We start from the raw sequence: 27,954 nt of genomic DNA on the forward strand, positions 1-27,954 counted from the left end.
CCTCAATCCTCCGATCTCAGCCTCCTGAGTAGCTGGGATGACAGGGGTGAGCCACTGGTGCCCAGCCCCCCGACTCTTCCAAGTTCTTCTAGGGGCAGAGAAAAGGCCTGAGCTGAGCTTCCAGATTACAAGAGTGACACAGGCTGTGGGCAAATGGCAGAGGCCATGATGGGGGGCCACGCCTCCCCCACCACCTGGAGTTCTGCCTTCAACACCTCGGAGTGGTAGCTGCGGCCGGGGCTGCTCTCGGGGCTCTGCCTGGCTGCATTCTAGCAGGCGGCACACGCCTGTACCCCCCCCCCCTGTGTGTGCAGCAGAGTCGGGCCAGGGGCACGCTTGGCCCTTGGAAAGCGTGAGGGGCGCTGCTCAGCACTGCCTGAGCAAAAAGCCAGGTTGAGTTAAACAAGCATGGCTCCTGGGGACAAAGGGCGTGTGTCCAAGTGCGACTGTGGCCGCTCCTGTCTTGGCACAGGGGGTGCCTTGCAAGCCTGCAGCGCGGGGCCAGGGTCGGGGCCAGGCAGGGGCACGAGAGTCCCCAGGGAGCAGGTCCCTGGGAGCCAAGCTCGCCCATCCCTGCCTGGTGCCAGAGGGGGGCAGAGATGGTGGGGAGGCCGCGGAGGCGCTGGGGGCTGCACATGCTGGCCCTCCGTGGAACGTCTCACAAAGGCTGATCACGGGCCACCCTTGACTCACCGTGGCTGAGGGGTGCAGCTGGGGGCGTTGGCAGGACTTCCTGTCTGTAACAGGACCTGCCCAAGCCGGAAGTGGTGCCCACCCCAGCCAGGCCTGCCCGGAGTCCCAGGAGCAACCCAGATGGGGCCAGACACTGGTGGTGCGCCTGTAATCTTAACTAGTTAGGAGGCTGAGATCTGAGGATCAAGGTTGAAAGCCAGCCTGGCAGGGAAATGTGTGAGACTCTTCTTACCAATTAACCATCTGTCTTCTACCCTGCACTGTAACTGTCACTATACTTAACTCCCCAATGACTCGCAAGATCCCAACGCCATCCAGAAAGGGGTTCAGAAACATGGGTTTCTGCATAACCACTATACAACATGCCTGAGACCTTAGACATCAGAATGAGTCACAGAAGCATTATTTCCAAGGCTGCTGGACACCACCAGCAGGTGACCTCCTAACCACCTGCGGCCAGCCAGGGCGCTCACGGTGGCCTCTGAGAAGTCTCCTAAGTAAATTCTGGTAAGACCTGTACAAATAAAGAGCAAGTCAGGCACTAGTGGCCTACACCTGTAATCCTTGCTACTTCGGAGCTAGGGTCAGAGGCTCAGGGTTTGAATCCCGCTGGGGCAGACAAATCCAGGAGCCTCTTACTGTCAATGCCCATCAGTAGCTGGGAAGGGAAGCTGGGGCGCAAGTGGTAGAGCGCCAGACTTGAACAGAAGAGCAGCCAAGCACGAGTGTGTGTGAGGACTGTCACACAGAGGGAAAGTAAATCACGAAGATGGCTGGAGGTGCATTCTTCCTACAGCTAGCTGCTTCTGTCGCTCCGCCCCCCCCACCTCCCCCCAAAAAAGGAAAGGAGACCAAGACAACCTATCGCACAGGGCAAACAGCAGAACTCCAAACTCGGGCGCCATCACCTGCGGAGGCAGCTGGAACACACCTGGCGGCGACACGGGGAGCAGCGCCACCCTCACCTGCAGATGAGGGAGGGCAGCGGGGCCGGGCTGGGAAGGGCGCAGTGCTGGTGTGTGGACTCCTTCCCCCCCACAGCTCACCGCGCCCGTGTGTACGCGGACGCCTGCCACGCGACGGCGCAGCGGGCGGGGCGGGGCGGGGGGGGGGGCCCTGGCGGGGTGGGACGGGGGGGGGGCCCTGGCGGGGCGGGGCGGAACGGGGGGGGGGGGCCCTGGCGGGGCGGGGTGGGACGGGGAGGGGGCCCTGGCGGGGCGGGGCGGGGGCCCTGGCGGGGCGGGGTGGGATTGGGGAGGCCCTGGCGGCGTCCCCGGCCGGCCGCGCCGGCAGCGCCTTTCGGCAGCACTGGAGCCTGCACCAGGCCTGGCACCGTCCCGCGCTTTTCTGGCTCTAAGCTGGCGCTCTACTACTTGAACCACAGCTTTGCTCCGGGCTTTCTTCTGGCTCGGTGGCGACGCGAGGCTCAGGGCCTTTGCCGCCTGGGCCGGCCCCACCTGACGCTCGGATCTCACCTCCCGTGGATCTCACCTCCCGAGCGTCCCTCCCCGGAGCAGGCCGAGCCAGCCGCGGCCCCGCCGTGCGGCCCCGCGGCCCGTGACGAGGGGGCGTGGCCGGGCAAGGGGTCCGCGGAGGGGGCGTGGCCGGGCAGGGGGGGGGTCCGCGGAGGGGGCGTGGCCGGGCAGGGGGGGGGTCCGCGGAGGGGGCGTGGCCGGGCAGGGGGGGGTCCGCGGAGGGGGCGTGGCCGGGCAGGGCGTCCGCGGGGGGCACACGAGGGCACACCGAGAGCACGCGGAGGGCACACGTGCGCGCACGACTGTGTGTGGGGGGAGGACGCGTTTATTGGGGCTTTCCTATTTACAGGGAGCGGGTCTGCGCTAGTCTAGGCGGCCGGGCCGGGCGGTCGCCGGGCCGGGGCTGTGTTCGGGGCGGGCCGGGCGGTCGCCGGGCCGGGGCTGTGTTCGGAAGGACGTGGCGAGGGGCCGGGGCGGCGTCCGCTTGAACCAGGTTGGCGTCGGGGCCTTCGGGACCCGGGGCCGGGCCGGGCGGCGCCCAGGCCTCCGCCCCCCCCCCCCCCCCGCCCCCTCCCCGGCTAACACGGAGACTCGGCCGGCACTGGGAGGGGCCGCTCCGGCAGCAGTGCGCGTGCGCTGGGGGGCGCGGAGGGGCGGGCCCGCCACCTGCCAATCAGAGCGCGGCCCTAGGCGTAGGTGCCCCCGGTGATGAGCAGCTCGTAGGAGGGGTCGCGGCTCCGCCGGCACAGCACCACGCAGGCGCACAGCATGCCCAGCAGCTGCGGAACAAAGGCGCGCGTCAGCGCTCCACCGCCAGCCCCTCCCGCCGCCAGCCCCCCTCCCGCCGCCAGCCCCCCTCCGCCGCCAGCCCCCCTCCCGCAGTTAGCCCCCCTCCCGCCGCCAGCCCCCCTCCCGCCGCCAGCCCCCCTCCCGCAGTCAGCCCCCCTCCCGCCGCCAGCCCCCCTCCCGCCGCCAGCCCCCCTCCCGCAGTCAGCCCCCCTCCCGCAGTCAGCCCCCCTCCGCAGTCAGCCCCCCTCCCGCAGTCAGCCCCCCTCCCACCGCCAGCCCCCCTCAGCCGTCCCGTCCCCCTCCCGCAGTCAGCCCCCCTCCCACCGCCAGCCCCCCTCCCGCAGTCAGCCCCCCTCCCGCAGTCAGCCCCCCTCCGCAGTCAGCCCCCTCCCGCAGTCAGCCCCCCTCCGCAGTCAGCCCCCCTCCCGCAGTCAGCCCCCCTCCCGCAGTCAGCCCCCCTCCCGCAGTCAGCCCCCCTCCCGCAGTCAGCCCCCCTCCCACCGCCAGCCCCCCTCAGCCGTCCCGTCCCCCTCCCGCAGTCAGCCCCCCTCCCACCGCCAGCCCCCCTCCCGCAGTCAGCCCCCCTCCCGCAGTCAGCCCCCCTCCCGCAGTCAGCCCCCCTCCGCAGTCAGCCCCCTCCCGCAGTCAGCCCCCCTCCGCAGTCAGCCCCCCTCCCGCAGTCAGCCCCCCTCCCGCAGTCAGCCCCCCTCCCGCAGTCAGCCCCCCTCCGCAGTCAGCCCCCCTCCGCAGTCAGCCCCCCTCCGCAGTCAGCCCCCCTCCGCAGTCAGCCCTCCCGCGGGCACGTTCGGTGCCGGTACTGGGACTTGAACTCCGGGCCTGGGCGCTCTCCCTTAAGCTTTTTTGCTCTACCACTTGGGCCAAACTTCCGCGTCTGGCTTTTCTGGGCGGTCCAGGCGGCTGTGAAGGCCAGCGCCGGGATGACAGCTGTGAGCCACCAACACCGGCCAGCACGTCGGATTCTGGTGATCTGAGCCAGAGGGCCCAAGTTCACCACCAGTACAGGCACAAATCAACTTTTTTAAGGGACGGTAAGTTTCATGGTGGTCTTTTCAGCATCTAGATTTGGGGGAGGAAAGCCTTATTTCCAACACACAAAATTCAGTCCACAAACAGCTCCATGGTGTTAAACCAAACCTGGGCTAAAACGTGTTGAGGGAAGTTTCCATTTCTTTCACAGTCCCCGTCTAAGCTGCAGGCCTGGTTGTGTGACACTGCACGCATGCGCTGAGCTTTTAAAGGTCACTCTTGCCTCGCTGTTGCATTTTAATAAGGCCTAATCCTTCTGCAGTAGCCCACCCTGGAGCAGGAACAAAGTCAGGCTGTTCTTTGGGAAAGTAGGAGGATTAAGATGGATTAAAGAGAAAATGATTCCAGAAATTTTGACCCAGCTTCTTAGAAAACATAAACAGTAAGCAAAGGGCTCAAGGAAAGTTAATTTGCTGTTCTAACGCCTCACTGACAGCCTAGAGGCCCAGCTATTTATTTCATTTCAAAGGGCCGATCTAATTTCAGCAAAGGCACCTGGTCCATAAACAGACACGCGGGATCTATCTGAAAAGACGGTTACCACGAAACAGAAACCAAGAGGGAGATGTCCTGAATCTGAATTCTTAGGTTTAAAGCCACACACTCCTTCACTCTAGCCACTAACCCACTCAGGACCACCCAGACCCACCAGACATTTAACACCTGCTGATGTTAGTGCTTGCTAGTTCAAAGCAACTTAAAACAGGTGCCATGGCTCACACTTGTAATCCTAGCTACTCAGGAAGCTGAGATCTGAGGATCATAGTTTGAAGCCAGACTACGCAGCAAAGTCTGTGGAGCTCTTATCTGCAATTAGCCAGCAAAAGCCTGAAGTGGAGGTGTATAGCTCAAGTGGTAGAGCTTTGAAAAAAGCTAAGGGGCAGTGTGCAGGCCCTGAGTTCAAGCCCCAGTACTGTCATACACACACAAACATAATAAAGCTCCTTAAAGACATTTTCAGTACATGTTGCTCAACATTTACTAAATATCTGAAGCTAATGGTGCATATTATTTAGTATCTGCTTCCTAGAGAAAGAAACTCATTTCTATTCACTGTACATCAAATCAATCTTCCAAAAGCTGTAAAACCAAACAGAGGCTCCCATGGCAAACTGAGCGATAAAATCATGGGCCTCTAGCAATCACTGATTTGCTGGGGGAAACCAGCTCCTATTTCTGCCAGCAGGCTGCCTCTCTTGTGCAGTCAGAGCTCTGCAAACCAGACTGCACAGTGGTCCGTCCTTCTTCTTCCCAGACCCTCAGCTCTCAGCCTCCTGTGCAGCTGGGATGACGGGTGTGAGCCACGGAGCTAGCTCATCTCTAGATTTTATCTAACTGAAGTGTCAATCATCAGCCCCTCTAATAGAATTAGGAGTTTGGCCTGGCTCCTGGGGCAGGCTTGGGTCGGCTCCTGTCTGAGCAGCGGAAGTGTCACAAGTTGCATTACTTGCTATCCCTGCTCTGCTGGCAAACAAGGGGCTGAGGACCAGAGAATCTCCCTTTCTTTCTCTCTTTCAAGCTCTAAATTTCCATATTTATGATGGAAATCTCCATAAATTTCCATCTGGATTGGTGTACAAGCACAAAGCTCCAGATACCGTGGCATTCTCTCTCTCTTTGTTCTGCTTCTCACACATAGGACACAGATAGATAATTTGAGTATCAAAAGATGAAAACCTTTCTAGGCATGCTTTAAAAAAAGAAAATACAATTAGGGAAAACTTCTGGGTTATTTCAGGTGATTTCACCCCTCTTGAAACTAGTGTTTATACATGTTTTTCATTTTTAAAACCTTTAGGTTTTGACAAGTGAAAACTCTGTGGAAGCTTTGGATCGTGACTTAGGCTTTTTCAACTGGAAAGGAAAAAATCCAGTCTTTAGCCTCTTTTCCCTGGGTGGGTGATTTAAGTGTAACATGCAGGCGGCAGGTGGTAGGAGCAGAGCAAAACACCTGACTGGCCAACCACATGGCCGGATGAGTGACAGGGCCAAGCCCGCCTTTCAGCGTCTACACACAGCGTGCCAGGAGCATAAGCAGCGAGTCATTCCAGAATGTTCTGCTGCATGCTAATAAGTGTGGCTTATTATCATTAAGGACGCACAGCCTGGGATTTGCCTGGAAAGAGACCTCCTTCGTAGCCTATGATTTTCAGTGAGCTGAATATTTGTACAGATGATCAAAATATGAAACACATCCCTGCTGATCACTAGATTACTGCTCCTGAGCTGCAAAGAACATGCTCAGGAGGCCAGAGACCATAGCAAATAGAGCTAGGATCACAATAAATCATTTCAGGGCTGTCTGAGTGATGATCAGCAGAGTGAACTGTTACCATCCTGCCAGTGGAAGGGTGTTTTCTGTCCGGCAGTACCAGCTCCAGTTCAAACAGACCAAGGGCAGGCCCTCTAGTACCTTACGCTTAATCTAGCAATTACACGGGCTTTAATCTAACAAGTTAAAGATATCCCACACCTTCTTAAAATACATCCTTTAAGCTTGAAGCCTGTTTCAAGAACTTATTTGTTTCTTGGCCAGTACTGGGCTTGAACTCAGGACTTTGTACTCTTGCTCAGCTTTTTCCCTCAAGGCTAGTGCTCTACCACTTGATCCATACCTCCTGTGCAGCATTTTGCTGGTTACTTGAAGGTGGGAGTTTCGAGGATCTAACTGCCGGGGCTGGCTCTGAAAGCGATTCTCAGATCTCAAGCCTCCTGAGTCGCTAGGATCGCAGGTCTGTCACCAGCGCCTGGCGTAGTCAATTACTTTTCACTGGGGTGAGAGGTATAAGCAGTGGGCCCGAGGAGAATGGGACTGGAAGCTTGTGGATAAAGTGGAAGGCACCGGGAGCCGCCGCCAGCCACGCTGCTGCACAAGGACCCTCACGATACCAGCAGCAGCGCTGCCATGCGCCAACGGCACCGCATGAGGGGCCGTTGGGAAGAATTAAGAATGAAGCCATGAATACTAAAGTGTCAACCTCAGTTATTACAGGGGAGTCTTTTCTGTCAAGCCAAAAAAAAAAGCATTTCTTAAAAGAAACACTGTGAAGACTAAGCGACCAAAGTTTCAGGGAGTCGGGGGGGGGGGGGGGGGGGGGGAAGAGGAGGGCCTGCACCGCTTTTCAGCTACTTAGGAGTCTGAGGCAGGAAGATCACGTAAGCCCAGGATTTCAGACCCAGCACAGGCCAACATAGTGAGACTCTTCCTCAATAAAATAATAACACTTAATTTAGTGTTTATGAGAAATGGCTCAGTGGCAGGCTTGTCTGACACACATGAAGCACAGTGTTCAATCCTCAGCACCACAAAAATAAGAATTAAAAAACTGCAAAGAAAACCTGCAAGCTAGACACTGGTGGCTCACACACACTCACACAATCCTAGCTTTTCAGAAGGCTGGAAGCAGAAGGATCTCAGTTCAAGGCCAAGGTCAGCACTTTTTTGAAAATAACCAGCAAGAAACAGGGCTGGAGATGTGGCTCAAGTGGTAGATTGCCAGCCATGCTAGCACAAGACAGAATTCAAATTCCAGACAAATAAAATCTTAAGGACAGGAAAATAAAAATTCAAAAGAGGGGCTGGGAAGGTGGCTCAGTGGTAGAGCGCTTGCCTTGCATGCCTGAGGCCCTGGGTTCAATTCCTCAGCACCACATAAGCAAAAAGAAAAGCTGGAAGTGGCGCTGTGGCTCAACTAGTAGAGCGCTAGCCTTGAGCTGAAGAGCTGAGGGACAGCGCCCTGGCCCAGAGTTCAGGCCTCACAACCGGACCCCCCCAAAAAAAAATTCAAAAGAGAAAGACTACACAAAGAAAACTGAAATGAAGCTTTCCATTTCTAAGATAAAGCAATGAGACTTAAAAAAAAACAAACAAACTGTGAGGTTCAGGGCTAGAGGTTTTGCTCAGCAGTGAAGTACCTGCTTAGTTGATTGTGGGGACCTAAGTTGAAACCTAGTATGGCCTCCCCCACGCTATTAAAATATGTGCCTGGGGAAGAGAGAAGGGGAAAGGAGGCATGAGAGAGAAGGATTCCGCAATACACTGACAGTAGGCGTGGAAGCTATAGAAACAATCTCAGCAGGAAAATGACATCTCCCACAACAATAGTTGTTTGCAAGGCAAGGAAATAAAGCAGAGCCTCTGTCCAGTGTGTCTGCATCCAGATCACAGAGTTTTTCATCCTTCTGGGACTGGGACTAGAGACAAGATGTTGAACCAGAATATCCCCACCACTTCCCGAGTAGACAGTGTTATTCCCATCACTTCCAGGTTACCTGTGTCCACCAAGATTCTCACTACTACTTTGTGCTTAAAACTATTCTGGGCTCCAGTGGCTCACGCCTGTCATCCTAGCTACTTAGAAGGCCGAGATCTGAGGATCGTGGTTCAAAGTCAGCCGGAGCAGGAAAGTCCATGAGACTCTTATCTCCTTAAACACCAGAAAACCGGAAGTGGCACTGTGCCTCAAGTGGTAGAGCGCTCGCCTTGAGCTAAGCACTGAGGGACAGCGCCCAGGCCCAGAGTTCTAGCCCACAACCATAAAAAAAAAAAAAAAAAAAAAACCCTATTTGGGGCTCACAGCTGGGGCTGACCACAGCTCGGTGGCTACCTGTGCGCTCACCTGGATCGCTGCAAAGGCCAACGCTGCCCAGATCACATGCATCATGATTTCTTGCAGCTTCTTCACAACCAGAGCCTCACAGCCCTGCAACACACAGTTATCCTCATCAGCATCTTTGCAAAGCAGAGCCAAGAGTCACAGGCTACTACTTGCTGGAAGGAATGGGAATGGAAGGTGCGATTACAGGGCTGCCTGGGTAAAGCGACTGAAACGCACGCAACCACAACAGAACACCAGAAATGCTAAGACAGCACTCAAGGGTGGAGCGGAGGTGCAGGGGGTGGGCTGCTGGCAGGTCAGGAGGTTGGGCTGGACTCACCTCAGCGTAGAGGTCCGAGGGCCTGGCCAGGCTGCCATTACAGCTGCTGGCAGTCTCTCTGCAGCAGCTCAGAGGGACACTCTGGTTTTTGGTTTCTTTGAACCAGTCTGTATTTTCCCAGTCTGAGTAGTTATGAATTCCACAACAGTGCAACTGGAGGAGAGAATGGATGTATTCATTATTCCCTGACAAGATACATGTACGTCCACACGCTGAGCTTCAGAGTTTCATGTACTGTAGAGTTTTGAAATATGCTATTCTAGATCAGTGATGTCCAACAGAACTTTCTACAATAAAGGAAATGCTAGCCAGGCACAGGTGGCTCAAGCCTCTACTCCTAGCTACTGAGGAGGCTGAGATTTGAGGATCACAGTTAGAAGCCAGCCCTGGCAGACAAATCCAAGACTCTCATCTCCAACCAACAAAAAGCTGTGGCTCAAATGGCAGAGCACCAGCCTTGAGTGGGAAAAAGCTAAGGGAGAGTACACGGCCCTGAGTTCAAGCCCCAGTACTGGCACACAGAAAAAAAGGTCTGAGATGTTGTTGCTAACTGTCTTGGACCGGGTCCCGGTGGGATATGCTTCCCATGGCTCAGCCTGGGGGAAAGCGTGCGCACATCAAGGTCAAGCACGCAGGGAAGGTGCTAGGCAGCAGTGGCGGAGGTGATGCCATGTCCCGCCACAGGAGGGCGCCACAGGCTCACCTGTCTCTGTACATAGTCGATGGCCCGGCTGGCAGCGTCAGGGTTGGTTCCATTGTAGGTCTTGTACACTTTCTGGATGCTGCGGTCAACCTCGTTCTCCACCTGAACCAAGACAAAGAATAACAGTGGTCCAGGCGAAGTAAACTGTGAATGTCTCCCTTCTTGCCTTCACGCAGATTCGAACAGACAGGCAAGCATTCAGCTACAGGACATCCATCACACGAGAGACTAGGTATGAGACGGAGAGGAGAGCGAGTGAGGAGCGCCGCAACACACACCCTCCACTGTGAGCGATGCCTTCACTGTTCCCAGTAAGTTTCCAGTACGTTCTCTGAAAACTCGCTTCTGTTCCTTTCCTACGACGATTTGGGGCAGGGTGTGCACTGGTGCTCATGCCTGGCTGTCATTCTAGGTGCTCAGGACATTGAGATCTGGAGACTGTGATTCAAAGCCAGACAGGCAGGAAAATCCACGAGAGGCTTATACCTGATCCATCACCAAAAAAGCTGGAAGTAGAAATATGGCTCAAGTAATAGAGTACCAGCCTTGAGCAAAAAGCTCAGGGACAGCTCAGGCCAAGTTTAAGCCCCAGGACTAGCACAAAATAAATTTAAAACAAATTTTTTTTACTGCTCTTTATTCAATGTTTTTACTTAGCCAAACATGCAAAAGTAATCAGCAGGTCCTTAGAATCTGTATTTTCATGAAAATGCAGCTGTCACCACTCACAAAAATGGCATTTGCCAGGCACCAGTGGCTCAATCCTGTCATCCTAGCTACTCAGGAGGCTGAGATCTGAAGACCATGCTTCAAAGCCAGCCCAGGCAGGAAAGTCCATGAAACTCAATTTATCTCCAATGAACCACCAGAAAACTGGAAGTGGCGCTGTGGCTCAAGCAGTAGAGTGCTACCCTTGAGTTGAAGAGCTGAGGGACAGCGCGCAGGCCCAGAGTTTAAGCCCCATGATTAACCAAAAATTTTAAAAATGGCATTAGTGCCATGTAATAAAAGTTTGTTCCACCAGATCTCCTCATTCCCCTCCAAACCAATTAGAACCATTTGGTAATTTTACCAGTGGTGGCATAACCAGATCATAGGTACAGAACCTACTTTGAGTACCAACGTGGTCCATTAGGCCTTTACTTACACGGGAATGATTCCATTCTTTTTTTTTTGGTCCAGTCCCGTGGGGCCTGAACTCTGGGCCTGGGTGCTGTCCCTCAGCTCTTCAGCTCAAGACTAGCGCTCTACCACTTGAGCCACAGCGCCACTTCCAGCTTTTTCTTTTTGCTTATGTGGTGCTGAGGAATCGAACCCAGGGCCTCAAGCATGCAAAGCAAGCGCTCTACCACTGAGCCACCTTCCCATCCCGATTCCATTCTTTGTCATGGTGCTAACATAACACAAGTAATGAAAACAGCCAGTTTAGCACTAAGTGAAATTATAGGCAGAAAGTAAAAACGAGCTAAATAGAAAGGGAAGAGAAGGGAATGATGAAGAAAATAGAAGGAGGGCAAGAAGGAAGTGCTGGCCACAGGCCCTTTGCACCCTAAACTGGCAGAAGCCTTCTTCCTCAGGATGGGTGAAAGGCAGGATCACAATTCTGAAAATCTCCTATGTCTTAAAGTAGCAACGAAAAATCAAACCCTCATGAAACAGGAAGTTTCTGTATTCCACTCGCTCTATGGTATCAGGACTCCACTGGCCAAAGAAATGAATGAACTTCTCACCTGTCAGCTACTCAGCAGGAGCTTCCTCTGAAGTAACAGAAAAGAAAATGAAATACTTACAGCCAAGAAGATTAAGCTCACTTTGGTAATCTTAGCTACCCAGGAGGCTGAGATTTGAGGATCAAGATTCAAAGCCTGCCCAGGCAGACAAACTGGAGAGACTATCTCCAATTGCCCAACAAAAAGCTGGAAGTGGAGGTGTGGCTCAAGTGGTAGAGGATCACCTTGAGTGAAAAAGCTGGGGGATAGTGCCCAGGCTCTGAGTTCAACCACCAGGACTGGTGCACACACACACACACAGGTACACACACAATAGGCATCAGGTAAGTCACGGGAGACAACGTACCTTTGCTCTGTAAATGTATCCCAAAACCACAACAACCACTTCTGTGACAAAAACCAAGAGCAGGATGATGACAAACTGCAAGAAAAAAATTGTCAAAAAGTAAGTATAAGGGAAAGAAAAACAATAGCTCTACCCAGTCTCTTGATAAAAAGCCACAGGAGCGCTCACGGCCCTGAGTTCAAGCCCACCAATACCATTAGCACAGCAACGAAACGAGCCAACACTCCCAACCCCGCCCCCCACCCCCAGGAGTTCCGAGGAGCCCGTGGCCGGGTCCACGCACCGTGGCCAGGCCGCAGCGGCTTTCCCGGATGGTGGCACAGCAGCCGATGAGGCCGATGATGAAGAGGAGGGCGCCGACCGCGATGATGACCACGGCCGGGATGAGCGTGTACACGTCCTCGAAGAAGTGGTCGTAGTCATCGTAGGTGATGAAGACATAGGCTCCCACATAGCACAGGATGCCGGCGGCCCCCTGCACACACGGCCCCCAGACCCGTGAGACTCCGGACGCCCAGCCCCCGCGGGCAGGGGGGTTCTGTGTCCCAACCCACCTGCCCGCTCCTCCAGCCACGCTGAAACGCTTCCCAGCTCCACCCATTGCTTTATAGCAACTGATGGTGTGGCCCAAGAGAGCCTGAGTGGACAAACAATACTGCTGACCATGTTACTCTTGAGAGAATTGTTTTTCTGGAAAGTTCCTGAGCTGGCCAGGTGGCTTGGCCCTTGCTAACTACGCTTTAGTTACATCCTTTTCCTGAACACCTTAAGACCTCATGTTAGAAGCGCCATGAATTTTAGTTACAACCTGTTATTTCGGCCCCATCCTTCTGCAGGTTGTGAATCTGAGCTCAGCCAATGGGAGCAGAGGGGTGGGGCCTGCTGGGTTAGGGATGTAAAGGGAGCGCGGGTCTGCTCTGTGTGTCTATCTGCCAGAGTTTTGGCTGATGGTGCGCCATCAGTGGAAGTAAACTTGGCTTTGCTGGGTTCCTTTCGAGTTGGTGTCCTTATTCCTATCAACACCCCAACGTCCCAAGCTATTTCTAACATGGTGAGGACAGATGGATACACACCCCCGGAGGGCTTCTGGGTAGCGCCGACCTGTCCAGACACCTGTCCAGTGGCATGGCTGGCGGGGGTAGTAACACATTTGCTCACCGTAGCCGCATTCACCAATGACATACAAGGGACCACGCTAGAATCTGAACCCAACCTGACTCAAACCTGCACGCCTCACCCCTGTCCACTCCCTGGGGAAAATGAAACCACTAGCACTCGTGACACTATTTCCCAAAGACCAAGATGGAAAACCAGAGGCTCACTGAACAGTACCGGATGGTTTTGCTCAACTCCAGGGTGAACTAGAGCCCCAAGGAGCCTGCTGCTGGGCCCGAGCGCTGGGAGCCGAGATGAGCATCTCGCGGACACTCCCAGGCCACGTGACGCTGTGATTCTTGAACCATCCCGAGTCACAAGGTGCTTCGGCACCTAATGCGAGTGAGCGCTTCTGCTTCTTCGAAAGCCTCATCAAGTGTTGTCTGCACACACTCCTCAATCTCACCCCCGGGTGCCAGCCTGTGCCGACAGCCCGCTGCTACTCCTTCCTGAGGAATGACCAGAGTTAGGCTGCGCTCAAACACCTGACATCATAGGATGGCTGGTGGGGCCATCACAGAAACTTCTTTAGAACAGAACCTCTCCGGGCTGGGAAGGTGGCTCAGTGGTAGAGAGCTTGCCTTGCATTCATGAGGTCCTGGGTTCGATTCCTCAGCACCACATAAGCAGAAAAAGGCAGAAGTGGCGCTGTGGCTCAAGTGGTAGAGTGCTAGCCTTGAGCTGAAGAGCTGACGGACAGCGCCCAGGCCCAGAGTTCAAGCCCCACAGCTGACCAAAAAAGAACAAAACTTCTCAATCATCTTCAGGCCAGCAAACAGAAATATCATTCATGCTAGGTGCTGGTGGCTCATGCCTATAATCTCATGTACTCAGGAGGCTGAGATCTGAGCATCATGGTTCAAAGCCAACTCAAGACAGGAAAGTCTGTGAGACTCTTATCTCTGATTAACTACCAAGAAGCTGAAGTGAAGGTGTGGCTCAAAGCATCAGCCTTGAGCACAAAAGCTCAGGGACAGTGCTCAGGCCCTGAGTTCAAGCCCTGGGAATGGTTAAAAAACAAAAAACAGAAAGGTCATCCACTCTACTGACCTTGAACTCTCAATCACTGCTTAGATCTGTGGGAAGGGCAGTCCGGGGAACTGTGAGAGGTTTTTATTTTTGTTGGTCATGGGGCTTGAACTCTGGGCCTGGGCGCTGTCCCTCAGCTCTTCAGCTCAAGGCTAGAGCTCTACCACAGTGCCACTTCCAGTTTTCTGAGTGGTTTACTAGAGATAAAAGTCTCAGGGCCTTTTCTGCTCGGGCTGGCTTTGAACCTGGCTTTGAACCGTGATCCTCAGATCTCAGCCTCCTGAGTAGCTAGGATTACAGGCGTGAGTCACAGGAGCCTGGCTTATGAGGGGATTTCTTGTACCATTAGAATCACTGTCAGATCTGGAAAACGCCACTTAGTTAGGAAAGCAGCCTGATTTAAAATGAGAGTGAAGGGGAAGGGGGTATGTGCATGTAAGTAAACCATGGGATTTTAAGAGAAAGAATAATGGAAGCAACTTTAAACCTTAAAAAAATTAAACTTTGAGTTCAATTTCTTAAGCTTCTTGTAGATGCAGTTTGGGGTTTTGTTTCTGACCTTTCTGTTCTGCATTTCTAGGTATTCCACTCAGGGCCTTGCGCCTGCTCACCCTCTAGCACGGAGCTGCACTCCAGCCTCTTGCTGCTTCTTAGATGAGAGTCTTAGTAAGTTGGGTCTCAACCTTCTAAGCTCAGGAGCCACAGCCTCCTGGGTGGCTGGGACTATAAGCATGTGCCACAGTGCCCAGCTAGTAAGTAAAAGTTCTGGCCTGCATAGAAAATACAAAACTGGAGAGTATGAATTTGAAGCAGCTGGCACTGAAGAACCACCTGCATTTCAGGTATAAAATGATGGGTTTTCAACCTGAAGATTCCTATAAAATCCGCACTTTGTGTGCATTCTAAGGCAGGCGATCACCCAACCGCACACCCGTGAGGCCGTGACAGATGCAGCAGGCCTCTGATAGAGCTGTGCACCAAGATGCAAAGACTGGGGCTGGAGGCGTGGCTTAATTGAATTGGTAGAGCACCAGCCAATGAGTGAAAGCGTCAGGTATTCACTGCGAGTCCTGGTCCTGGACCTAAAATAAAGACGCAGAGCACCTTTGTCACCCAGGCTGCCATGCGGTCAACAGGCCCACGTGGACCGGAGAGCCTAGCCAAGGTCGGCTCCTGCAGCACCGGGTGGGGACAGAAGGGCTGCACACGGCAGCGGAACGGCCACCGCTGCTCTTCAATTGTATTCCTTGTCCACAGAAGTTCCCAGAGCAAAGGCAACGCAACGGGTTCTTTTAGTGGACTCCGCTTAGGACGTGCCTGTGCTCAGCTGCAGAACACGTACAAAACACCACCCATGACCTCGAAAGTACTGAGCAGGCGACCTAACAGTACCTGGAGACAGAAACCCAGCCACCAGCAAGGCAGGCGTGACTCACGAAGGCGCAGGTGGAGGGCGGTCCTGAGCGCCCACCAATGGCCTGGCCTTTGCAGTCAACTTGGAGTTTTAACTGAGATCTCTGGCTATTAATAGAAAAGCTAAATAAAGGTGAGCAGGGTTAAATCTTCCCTCACGTGGGCCGTGATGGGATCTGGGCTTTGCCAACAAAGCAGCTGCAAAGGAGGGAGAGAGGAGGGAGAGAAGGGGGAAGAGAGGGAGGAGGAGGGAGGGGAGGGGGGAAGTGGGGGAGGGGAGGATGAAAGGGGAGGGAGGGGGAAAGGTGGGGGGCAGGAAAGGCACAGGGAGGGGGGACGGCACAAAGGGAGTGGAGGAAGGTATGGCCTGCTTTCCTCACCCCTCTGCGCACGCAAGGGCAGATGGCTAAAAATAAACCTCCTTCTGACAGAAGGGGAGGGGAGGTTAGGGGAAAGGCCAAGGCCTCAAGTCGCAGAAAGAACTGTCTGCTGCATCTGCTGCAGATCTCGCTTCGGTACCCTTTAATCCGCCCATGCTTACATCACAAACCAGCCCCGGCAAACTCCAGGCAGCCTGTGCTTTTTCAGGACGCCAGGCTGCTCCTCTGAAAAACAAAGCTATTTTTATGAGCTCCCCAAGTGCGGGGCTCGTCTTGGTGTGTTTCTGCCCAGTCACAGAAGAAAACTCCTAAAGTAAAAATTTCATTCTTACATAAGCATTTGTGATGCTTTAAAAAGTAGTGTTGGGGGGGGGGACTCAAATCCTCTCAAAAGAAAATAAGCCAATTCAATGTTAAGACCCACATAGCACCCAATCCTGTGTGTGTGTGTGTGTGTGTGTGTGTGTGTGTGTGTGTGTGTGTGTGTGTGTGTGTGTGTGTGTGTGTGTGTGTGTGTGTGTGTGTGTGTGATTACTGGGGCTTGAACTCAGGGCCTTGGCACTGTCCCTTAGCTTTTTCACTCAAGGCTTGTGCTCTACCACTTGAGCCACAGCTCCATTTCTGGCTTTTTGGTGGTTAACTGGAGATGAGAGTCTCACAGACATTTCTGCCTGGGCTAGATCTGAACGGTGAACCGTGTATCTCAGTCTTCTGAGTAGCTGGGATTACAGGCATGAGTCACAGAGCTCAGCTACTTTCCTCACAACTATCCAGTATGCAATCACTGGTAATTCTACACAGTGTAGGTCTAAAAGCCTCCCAAAACTTCACCCTGTGACATTCCAACTACCTTAGTCATAACGAAACCTAGCACTATTCAAAGACATGGGAAGATGCAGACAGAAGGGTGACAAAGGAAAACAAAATGATGTGTGTGGAAAGCCACCTGCTTCAGCCTATCTACTAACTCTTCTTGTAGGGACCCGCTCTTGAGTGAGTGACCAAGTCAGGTGGAGGAGACGTGTGCAGAGCGCACTCACACTGTAGGACCAAAATCCTAATAGCGAAAACAGAAGAATGCCTGAGGCAGAGGTCCGCAGGCCTAAAGCCCTCGCCACTCTGTCAAAGCCTAATTTAGGAATGTAGGTTTGTGGTATGTGAGGAAATCATATACCTCACAAAGACATTTGAAAGATCAAGAACACTGCTGCAGGATCATGACCCAGAGCATCTGAGCTCTTGATGTCTGCAATTAAAAATGGCCTCTTAGCCGGGCGCCAGGGAGTCAAGCCTGTAATCCTAGCTACTCAGGAGGCTGAAATCTGAGGATTGTGGTTCAAAACCAGCTTGGGCATGAGACTCTTATCTCCAATAAACCACTCAGAAAGCCACAAGTGGTGCTATGGTTCAAGTGGTAGAGCGCTAGCCTTGAGCTGAAGAGCTGAGGGACAGCGCCCAGGCCCAGAGTTCAGGCCCCACGACTGGACCACCCCCCCCAAAAAAAAAAAAAGTCAAAGAAGCAGAGCCTGAAGACTTTGTTGTGACATAAGTACCAGACCATCGTGTGGTGCATGGGAAGGTAGAATACTGTATTTCCTGAAGTGGAAGGGAAGTACAGATGCTGACAACACTTGGGAGCCTGAAGAAAATTTAGATTGTCCAGAATGAACGGAAGCATTTCTTAATTCTCAGAAAGCTGCTAAAGAAAAGGATGGTACAAAAAGAAAATCTTTACCAGACCGGGACTCTGATGATGGCAAATCAAAGAAGGAAAGAATGCTGCTGACAACCCAGGGGCTGCGTCTAGATCTCAAATGAATGATGAGGCCACATGGCAGTGGAGAACTGATGATTCTTGGGAAGTGGAAAGATGGGGATGGAAGCTGGCCCAGTGGCTCCCGCCTGTCATCCCAGCTACTCAGGAGGTTGAGATCTGAGGATCACAGTTCAAAGCCAGCCCAGGCAGGTATGTCCGTGAGACTCGATCTCCAATGAACCACCAGAAAACCGGAAGTGGCGCTGTGGCTCAAGTGGTAGAGCGCTTGCCTTGAGCTGAAGAGCGCCCAGTTCCAGAGTTTCAAGCCCTACGACCGACAAAAAAATAAAAAATACAAAAGATGAAGATGAGGGGCTGGGAAGGTGGCTCTGGTAGAGCGCTAGCCTTGAGCTGAAGAGCTGAGGGACAGCGCCCAGGCTCAGAATTTTATGGAGCGAGACTAACTTGGCATTCTTGCTCAGAAGATGCTCAATAGTTGTTGGAATTGCTTTATATAAATGTGTGTGTGTGTGTGTGTGTGTGTGTATACATGTATACACACACACACAAATATATGTATATATATGTATATATATTGGTAGGGATATATAGATATGTATACATATACAATCTATATATAAAAATATATGTACAACAGGAGGACCCATTGTAACAATGAGATGTACAAGTCGTTATGTCAAAAAGCGAACTTTACAACTTTGGTAGGTGGGAAGGAGTGGGGGGAGGATGGGAAGGGATGGGAAGGGGAAACAAAGCAGGAGGCTACGATGCTTGATAAGTCTTACCCATGTAATTGTAACCCCTCTGTACAGTATTTTCACAATAAAACAATATATATAAATTTTTAAAAATTAAAAAACATATGTACACACATATATGTGAAACCTGAGTCTTGGTTTTTGAATTAATGGTCTGAAACAATAACTACATTTTAACGAAAATCAAGTTTGATATGTTGGTTTTGAAAATAGTACCAGGAGAGTTGGTTTTTTCCTCCTCTATAGTACCGGTTAGTTGAACAAATATAATAAAGGCTTTCTTTATAGCAAAATATTGATACTGCAGCTATTTCCATTCAGGAACAGGTTTGAAAAAAATATTAGGCAATTTTTTATTTCAGTCATTAGGTAATCAGAACTTTGTTTTAACCGTTATGTGGAAGGACCATCCTGAAGTTTTTTGTGTGTTCACGTGTGTGCAAACAAAATACGTACACAGGTAGTTTTTCGTTTTGGAGGTTTTGCTTGTTTAGAAGAGCTGCGTATCAGACCCTGGGCCTGAGGTACATCCCTAGCCCTTGTTTTGGTTTTATTTTTGTTGTTGTTGTTTTTGCCAGCCCTGGGGCTTGAACTCAGGGCCTGGGCACTGTCCCTGAACTGCTTTTGCTCAAGGCTAGCGCTCTACCACTTGAGCTACAGCCCCACTTCCAGCCTTTTCTGTGTATGTGGTGCTGAGGAATGGAACCCAGGGCTTCATGCATGCTAGGCAAACCTCTACCACTGAGCCACCTTCCCAGCCCCTTGTTGTTGAGGGTCATTAGGCAGCTCAGGCTAGCCTTGAACTTGCTAGGGAGCCAAATAAGCCTCAAACTCTAGTTCTCCTGCCTCTGCCAAAGACAAGCAAACGCAACAGGACTGCAAAATTTCTGAAAAGGACAAAGTTTGTTGCTACCAACAACTTCCTCCACCCAGATGAGAAAACTAGGATACACTTTACTTTCTTTCTTTTTTTGTTTTTTGTTTTTTTTGGCCGGCTGTGGGGCTTGAACTCTAGGCTTGGGCGCTGTCCCTCAGCTCTTCAGCTCAAGGTGAGAGCTCTACCACTTGAGCCACAGCACCACTTCCGGCTTTTTTCTTTTTGCTTATGTGGTGCTGAGAAATCGAACCCAGGGCCTCAGGCATGCAAGGCAAGCACTCTACCACTCAGCCACCTTCCCAGCCCTACACTATTTTCATTGAGAGTTTCTACAGTGAACCCTTCCTTGACAGAATATTGGAATCTGTATATTAAAAGCTCATGAATCATGGGCTAAGATTTGGCTGATGGAAATGTAAAATCAGCTAGTTAAACGTTTTCGACTGCTTAGAAGCCGCTGGCCTAAATGAATGAGTAAATTTTTTTTTTTTATGATAAATATATTTATATGTCACACATGCATGCATATATATGCATATATACATATATGTAAATAAAAATATATTACTATTGTATTACAGTAGTTATTGCTTGGCAGTGGAATTACTAAGACCCTTTGGTGTTACATTAAACTTTTCCTTATTTCCAGTGATAGAGTACTGCTTTTGTCAGCAGAAGAAACAGCATTCAAGAATTTTGGGGGACACTGTCATGAATACATAGTTTTCATTCTCTTCTCCTGTTTAGTCTTTTCAGACTGGTATTATACAAAACGTCATCAATGCAGTATGTTGTGTCCTCCATTCTTATTTTGTCTTTACAAGATGTAGGCTTTTAGAAAAGGACCTATTTGCCCCCTTGGGCTCTAACTGCAATTCACTGTGCTTACGAATGGTAAGTGTGAATGAGTAAATTTTATAATTATCCAACTGTATACCCTTTCTTTACCCCCACTCATTCCTTATACATGTAGGCTCAATTTTTTTCTGTTGGGCCATGGTCCCATAAAAGTCAGAAAAACAACTTTGTAGTGATCAGAACACTACCCAGCTGTATATTGTTTATTATAAATAATGAAGAACAGTGGTCAATAAATCATTTTATATTCCTTTAAAAAAACAAAACCAAAAAACAAGCAGAGCGCCAGTGGCTCATGCCTATAATCCTAGTTAGTTAGGAGGCTGAGATCTGAAGATCTTCATTCTGGTGCCAAGCTAGGCAGGAAGTCCAAGAGACTCTTTATCTCCAATTAACCACCAAAAAGCCAGAAATGGAACTGTGGGGTGCTGTGGTACAGCACCAGCCTTGAGCAAAATCCCTGAGTGAGAGAGAAAGGTAGAGTTCAAAAATCAACAAATAAATGCAAATAATTTCCCTGACCTACTGACCCTGACAAATTCTTCAGAGGAAGAGAGAGCAGGATATTGCTGGGATGAAGCTCAGTAGCAAAGCGCTTACCTGGCAAGGGCAACATCCCGAGTTCGAACCCCACTACCCCCCCCCCCCAAAAAATAAAAATAAAAAAGGAAGACCATATGTAGCCAGGGTGCTGAGAGCTCAAGCCTACGAGCCTAGCTACTCAGGAGGCTGAGATTTCAGGAGCACAGTTCAAAGCCAGGCAGAGCAGAAAAGCCCATGGCATTCTTGATCTCCAGTTAACCACCAAAGAGCCAAAGTGGAGCTGTGGCTCAAATGGCAGTACACCCGTCTTAAGTGAAAAAGCTCAAGGACAGTGTCCAGGCCGAGAGTTTAACCTAGTACCAGAGCATGCGCGCACACACAGACAATAAAAGTAAAATAAAAGCTCTGCTGGTGAAAGGTGTGTTCAGCAGCTGGATCTTTGCTGGAAGCAGAACTGGAAGTAGACGAGCTTCCGGCCTCACCAAGCCAAGGTGCAGAAAAAACACTGAGATGACACACGAGTCAGCAGACTCCGGAGCAGAGCAGTGCCATCTCCGCTTTAAAGCAGGAAGGCAGAAGACCTCTCAGGGGGTTTGGAAAATGGCTACTTCCCCAGTCCTGAGGCCACCGCTGACCCCTCACCCAGAAACTGGCCCCTTCTTCCACTTCACTTTAAATGTCACCTCCTGAAGAAGTCTCTGCCAGCCTCACCACCCTGGCTTATCATCTGGTACTTTTGTGTGGTGGTCCTGGGGCTTGAACCCACTGCCTCAAGCTGGCTAGGCAAGTGCCCCTTCCCTTGTACGGCTGGTGCTTTATCACTTGAACCTTACCTCCAGCCTGGCTTTTTGCTGGCTATTGTGGAGATGGGCATCTCTCAGACTTTTCTGTTCCAGCCGGCTTTGAACCACAATCTTTTGGAACTCAGCCTTCTGAGTAGCTAGAATTACAAATGTGAGGTTGTTTTTATTTTTTTGGGGTCCGGTCGTGGGGCCTGAACTCTGGGCCTGGGCGCTGTCCCTCAGCTCTTCAGCTCAAGGCTAGCGCTCTACCACTTGAGCCTCAGCGCCACTTCCGGCTTTTTTTTTTCTTCTGCTTATGTGGTGCTGAGGAATCGAACCCAGGGTCTCAAGCATGCAAGGCAAGCGCTCTACCACTGAGCCACCTTCCCAGCCCAAGTGTGAGGTTTTTGAGATAGGGTCTTTGCTAATTTTGCATGGAACTCCTGCCTCCCCCTCCAGGAGCTGGTATTACAGGTGTGCACAACCTTATTGGGCTCTTTCTTCTTTAATTGCTGGTCTTATTTTACTTAAGAGTTCTGTAAAGCCGGGCACCGGTGGCTCATGCCTGTAATCCTAGCTACTCAGGAGGCTGAGATCTTGGGATCGTGGTTCAAAGCCAGCCTGGGCAGGAAAGACTGTGAAACTCGTATCTCCAAATAAACCACCAGAAAACCGGAAGTGACACTGTAGCTCAAGTGGTAGAGTGCTAGTGTTGAGCTGAAGAGCTGAGGGACAGTGCCCAGGCCCAGAGTTCAAGTCCCACGACTGACCAAAAAAAAAAAAAAAAAAGTTCTGTAAGAACAGTGAAGATTCTTCTCTGTCTTGTTCACGATTTATCTACAATATGAGTACAAAGTGCTCATGTATACATCTCATCTCTGTTTAGCAATGCAATTTTCTTAAAAATGCAACCACACAGGCAAGCGTAACACTTTTTTTTTAAGGCAAGATAAAATTTAAAGGTTATAGGTGGCTTTCCCCTAAGTCACACGCCCAAGCTGTTCCAGCTCTATGGGTGTTTTCCTGTTAAGCTCTGCTCATAAAAATGAAGTACAGCAGCCTCCACAGCCCACAAGATCAGACTCTCAAAGCAAGAAGAAAGCTTGTTCTCCTCTGGCCCTGTGATGCCTAAGATAAACTCATGCAGCTAACACTGTCAACTGCCTTTTCTAGTAGGGTAGAGAAAGTAAAGCCAGGCAGCACGCACTGGTGGCTCACGCCTGTCATCCCAGCTACTCATGAGGCTGAGATCTAAGGATCATGGCTTGAAGGCAGCCAGGGCAGGGAAATTCATACATAAGACTCATCTTCAATTAACCAGCAAAAAGCCAAAAGTGGAGTTGTGGTTCAAGGCTTTGTTTTAAACAAGGCCTCTTGGGTCAAATAACCAGCTTTTTGCTGGTTAATCTGGAGATGGGAGTCTCTTAGGACTTTTCTGGCCTGGCTGGCTTTGAACCACAATCCTTTGGATCTCAGCCTCCTGAGTACCAAATTAAGAGTCTTGTCTGCCCTTGGTCCAGTGTAAAGACAGGTACAGACAGACTAAGTATTTATTCCAACGCTTAGCCATTTACCTGAGGACTCCCCCCCCCCCCCCCCCCCGCACTCCGGCCTTCTGGAATGAACCCTGAGTCCAGCACTGACACGGGAAGCTACGGCACTCTACAGAGTCGAGCTGTGCACGCTCACACTTGTCCACAGCCATCTTGCAAGCTGCAAACCACAATATGCTGGAATCTGGCGAAGAACTATCTAAGACAACTTCGTGAATTTGAGAACTGAGTATTTCTCTGGTTAGTGTGTGCCCATTCTTCACCAGCACACAAGCCCAAACGGTGCCAAACTAACCTAACAATGCGGGCTGTCAGGTGATTCTGTTCCCAGGCATTTGTGTCCACATCCCAGTCATTATACACGCTGCCGAAGGCACCAGCGTCCAAGGAAGAAACAGAGCTCTGGCCAGGGCACCTCCATCAGGGTCTGTGTAACCCTGACTGGAACCGTGAAGCACCAGCTAAGGGTTTTGGGTGTGTCTCCTCCTCCTAGCCTTCGGTGGTGAACAGGTAGGTGAATGCTGACACAGCTGCCCAGCAAGCTTCAACCTCAGTTTGCATCAGAGAAGAAAGCACCCTTTCCAGTCTTTTGAAAGCACATCTTGTGCTAACACCACAGGTTCCAGGAGAGTGTAGAGCAGGGAACAAGGGTCTGTCCCCTGGTGGGGGGAACGTCAGCTGGTCAACCTGGAGGCCCTGCTGCAGGAGCAGCGTGAGGACGCGCTCTGACCCCACTCATGGGAAGTCCTGCTCAGCGAGGTCAGAAACTAGCGACCTGCCCCGAGTCACATCTAATGCCATCCCCTAGCAGGCTGAAACTATCAACAAGTAGGGAGTCACATCAAATACTGTTGCCCAGAAGTGAGAAACTAATGATCTATCAGTAGTCACATCTAATAGTCGCCACAATTTTACTTTCCTGTTTCTTAACTACGCACCAAAGTCTTTTTATTTCTTGTTGGTCGTGGGGTGGAACTCAGGGTCTGGGTGCTGTCCCTGAGCTCTTTTGCTCGAGGGTAGCACTCTACCATGTTGAGCCACAGCACTATTTCCTGTTTTCTGGTGGTTCATTGCAGATAGAGTCTCATGGACTTTCCTGCCCTAGCTGGTTTTGAACTATGATCCTTAAATCTCAGCCTCCTTAGTTAGGATTTCAAGTGTGAGCCACTGGCACCAGGCTTCACTCAAGCCTTTACTATCCCACTAGCACAGATGAGTAGATTTTTTTAAAAACAAACTCAGTTTCTGAAGTCCTGAGTGGTTACTTAGATGATTTTCCAATTTCGTCAACAAAAATCTGACTTGTGAAAACAGTTCCGACATATCTAGCACCTCCTGTGTCCATCTTTAAGCCTGGACAGCGATGTCCACAAATTCACCAGGAACTTTCAGCTTGCAGAGCCAAGGTTCTGTCTCTTAAGTGTCTTACTACCTAATAACAAACTGTTTCTCATTTTGGAGGGAGGGTGTCTCTGAATTTCTGTGCTGGTCCTGAGGCTTGAACTCAGAGCCTGGGCGCTGGCCCTGAACCTTTTCACTCAAGACTAGTGCTCTACCCTTTGAGCCACAGCTCCAATTCCAGGTTTTGGGTGGTTAATTGGAGACAAAAGTCTCCCTGACTTCCCTGCGCAGGCTGGCCTCACACTGCACTCCTCAGGTCTCAGCCTCTAGAGCAGGAGGGCAGGCGCGAGCCTCAGCTATCTATTTGTCTTCCTGCTAAGAAGGCACTGGTGGCTCACGCCTGTCATCTTAGCTACTCAGTGGGCTGAGATTTGAGGATCATGCTTTGAAGCCAGATAGGACAGAGAAGTCCCTAAGACTCTTTTCTCCAATTAACCAGCCAAAAGCCAGGAGTGGAACTGTGGCTCAAGTGGAAGCGCACCAGCCTTTAGCTGAAGAAGCCAAGCAAGAGCCAGAGGGCTTGAGTTTAAGCCCCAGTACTGACACACAAACACACGCCTGTAACTCGAAGAACGAGCATCACTGGTTTGAATGGTAAAGAAGAAATTCTGGAAACCCCAGGTCAGGTTGGTGATTTTGACCGGGGATCCTGATGAAGGATGCCTTCCCCTCCCTGGGGAATAGGAGCCTGTTTATGTCTAAGTCTGACGGGCAGCCAGGAGTAGAGGAGGCTCCTCTTTATTAGGGGCCAGTAGGGAGTCTTTCCAGAACAGTGTGTGTGTGTTTGTGGGTGGAGAGGATGCGGGAAAGATTACTCAAAAGTAGCGTTAGACTAAGGCTTTGGCATTCAGAGTAAGTCTCTTACCTTTACAGTTCCTCATTTTTAACAATTTTATATTATCATTTTATTACTATCGTAAAATAGAATAAAAGACCAGTCCCAATATATTACCTACCTATCATTATTCTTAATTCCTAATCATTACCTAAATATCTTTTTTTAATTGTGAGAATACCGTACAGAGGAGTTACAATTACATGGGCAAGATAACGAGTACATTTCTTTTCAAGCATTGTTGCCTCCTCTTTGTTTCCCCTTCCCATCCCTTCCCAGCCTCCTCCCCCCGCCCCCCACACGATCACCCCCCACCAAGGGTGTAAACTTTGTTTTTCAACATAATGACTTGTACATCTCATTGTTGCAATGGGTCCACCTGTATCTCTAGTTAAACCATTTGTTTTTTCCCTTCCCCTCCACAAATTATACCGACATCAAATACAATGAAAGCAGGGGTTATACTGTGGGGAAAGGACATATAAAGCAACATAGAAATCATCTTATAAATATATTAGAAACAATTGCATGAAAGGAAAAAAAAACATTTGAATACTTATCTGGGGGTTCATTCCCCTAACATCAACTTATCTGACTTTTTCTGCTTGACTCAGACATACACTGGTTATTGCAAATAAGGGAAACCATGGGACCTATGTTTCTTTGGGCCTGGCTTACTTCACTTAATATAATTTTTTCCAAGCCTTTCCATTTCCTAACAAATGGGGCAATGTCATTCTTTCTGATGGAGGCATAGAAGTCCATTGTGTATATATACCACATTTTCTTGATCCATTCATCTACTGAGGGGCATTTGGGTTGGTTCCATATCTTAGCTATGGTAAATAATGCTGCAATAAACATAGTTGTGCTGGTAAAAAAAAAAAAAAAAGTAGCGTTAGAAGGAATGTTCAAGGAATGTTCTGGAATGGGGACGGAGGAGCCTGTCCTGGGCAGGCCAGTGTGGTGACAGGGCCAGCTGTGACGGAGGAGGGACCACGCTGACACTACAGTGGGCTTCAGCGGCTAATGCTGTGTGTGTGTGTTTAAATAAAACGAGGAGGGTGTGTTTAAAAATGTTTATCCGGGTGCAAGATCCGGAAGGGAAGGGTGTGGACATGGACTGCTCCCCCCGAGGGCTCTGGGGGTGATGCACACAGAGGGTCGTGACACATCCCTCTGAAGGCGGGTCCCAAACCACCGAGAAAGCCAGTGCATTGCTTTCAAAACCCTATGCCAAAGCCGAGCGCTGGGGACCCGTCTGTCGTCCCAGCTCATCAGGAGGCCGAGAGCTGAGGAGGGCAGTTGGAGGCCAGCCCGGCTGGAAAAGCCGGTGAGCTTCTTATTTCCAACCAGCCAACCAAAAAGCTGGGCTGTGCAGCTGTGGTTCAAGGGGTAGAGCACCAACCTTGAGCAAAAAAAAAAGTTGGGGGGCAGGGTCCGGGCCTTGAGTTCCAGTCCCAGAACCGGCGTGTGCACACGCACACGCACACACACGCGCACACTCAATCAATCAATCAAAAACAACGTGCACGCCACAGGCCGCGCCAAATCCACCGTTTTCCTGGGTCCAAGAACAGCGCCGAGGCCCTGCAGGGGGGACTCCTTCGGGCCGGGGAGCGGGGCGAGCCCCGAACTCCCGACACAAAGAGGCCCCGTGGCGCCGCCGGGCGGGCTGGGCCCCGCGCTCGGGGGACGCCCGCGCCGACGGCCGCACGGCGCGGGCACGATCGCCCCGGGCCCCCGGGGCTGCGACCCCGCAACGCGGACCCCGATCCCCGGCCCGGCGTCGCAGGTCGGGCCCGACGCCGCCGGGCTGCGCGGTCGGTACCGCGCGCGTGCGGGCCCGGGTCGGCCTGGCCCGGGCTCGGCCCGGCCCGGGCTCGGCCTGGCCCGGGCTCGGCCTGGCCCCCCTCCGCGGGCCGCCGGGGCGGAGGCCGCGAGTCCCCCCCCCCCCCCGGATCCCCGGGCCCGGCCCGGGGCCCCCCGCCCCGCCGCCCGCCGGGCCCAGGCCCGCCCCGGGCCCGCGTCCCCGCCCGCCCCAGGCCCAGGCCCGCCCCGGCCCGCGTCCCCGCCCGCCCCGGCCCGCGGCCTCCCCCGCGCGCCCCGCCGGTGCCGCTCACCCAGAAGATGAGGTTGAGGAAAACCAGCACGGTCTTGGAGGAGGTGATGCCGCACTGGCCCATGGTGCCGGCGGCCCGCGGAGGCCCGGGCGGCGAGCCGGGCGGCGGCGGCGACGGCGGCGGGGAACTGCTCGGCCTGGCGGCGATCCCGCGGAGCCCCGCGCCCCGCGCGCGGCCCACCCCAGACAGCGACGCGCCGCTCTGCGCAGCCGCCGCGCGACCCCTGCGCCGTTCCCTGGCAACCGAGGCCCGCCCCCCCCCCCAGCGGAGTGCGAAGAAAGGCAGCCGCTTCACCCAATCAGAGGCGCGGAGGCTGCGCCGTGAGGTCCTGCCTCTTAAAGGAGCCGCAGGCGCCTTTTCTTGGCCCCTAGCCGCCCTTGGTGGGGGGTGGGGTTGGGGGGGTTGGAAGGAGGCAGACACTGGTTGGGGGAAATTCTGATGCCTCAATCTGGCGTTCCTCCCGTGGAGTTAGGGTTCCTCGGCTAGCCTTGGAGATGATGCAGAGCTCACATGATCCAGCTAGTCTTTCTCCTCCCAGAAGGTCATCACCCACCCTGCACCACGGGGGGGGGGGGGGGAGGGGAAAAATCTAGGCATCATTGTTTGGGGGAAGTGTGGTGAACTTGAACTTGAGCCAGGCCCTCGACTGGGCGCTCTGAAGAGTCACCCAAAGGAAAAAGAACGCAGGGAATCGATTTGGCAAGGCAGAGATGGGAAAAGGCTATCTATGAAGTCTGATACATGGCAAG

The 27,954-nt window shown here is 52.1% G+C and overlaps 1 protein-coding gene across 1 annotated transcript; it reads right to left on the bottom strand.

Annotated features, from left to right (window-relative positions):
- Positions 1-2,475: 2,475 nt before the first annotated feature.
- Positions 2,476-27,367, bottom strand: Tspan3 (tetraspanin 3). The gene is made up of 7 exons (XM_042697765.1): positions 27,206-27,367; positions 12,005-12,196; positions 11,722-11,796; positions 9,646-9,747; positions 8,943-9,095; positions 8,624-8,707; positions 2,476-2,947 (listed from the first exon to the last, which is right to left on the bottom strand). The coding sequence occupies exons 1-7, from the start codon at positions 27,266-27,268 to the stop codon at positions 2,855-2,857; spliced, it is 762 nt and encodes a 253-aa protein (XP_042553699.1). The 5' UTR covers positions 27,269-27,367; the 3' UTR covers positions 2,476-2,854.
- Positions 27,368-27,954: the final 587 nt, after the last annotated feature.

The sequence above is a fragment of the Dipodomys spectabilis genome, unplaced genomic scaffold (assembly GCF_019054845.1).
Source record: "Dipodomys spectabilis isolate Male_0828 unplaced genomic scaffold, ASM1905484v1 ptg000228l, whole genome shotgun sequence".
Taxonomy (NCBI): domain Eukaryota; kingdom Metazoa; phylum Chordata; class Mammalia; order Rodentia; family Heteromyidae; genus Dipodomys; species Dipodomys spectabilis.

Excerpts from the sequence above, each read along its gene's own strand:
- Tspan3 (XM_042697765.1), bottom strand. The coding sequence starts at position 27,268 with ATGGGCCAGTGCGGCATCACCTCCTCCAAGACCGTGCTGGTTTTCCTC. Across the intron at positions 11,797-12,004 it reads GCCGCTGCGGCCTGGCCACG|TTTGTCATCATCCTGCTCTT; the intron begins GTGCGTGGACCC and ends TTTTTCTTGCAG. Across the intron at positions 9,748-11,721 it reads GATACATTTACAGAGCAAAG|GTGGAGAACGAGGTTGACCG; the intron begins GTACGTTGTCTC and ends GTCTTGGTTCAG.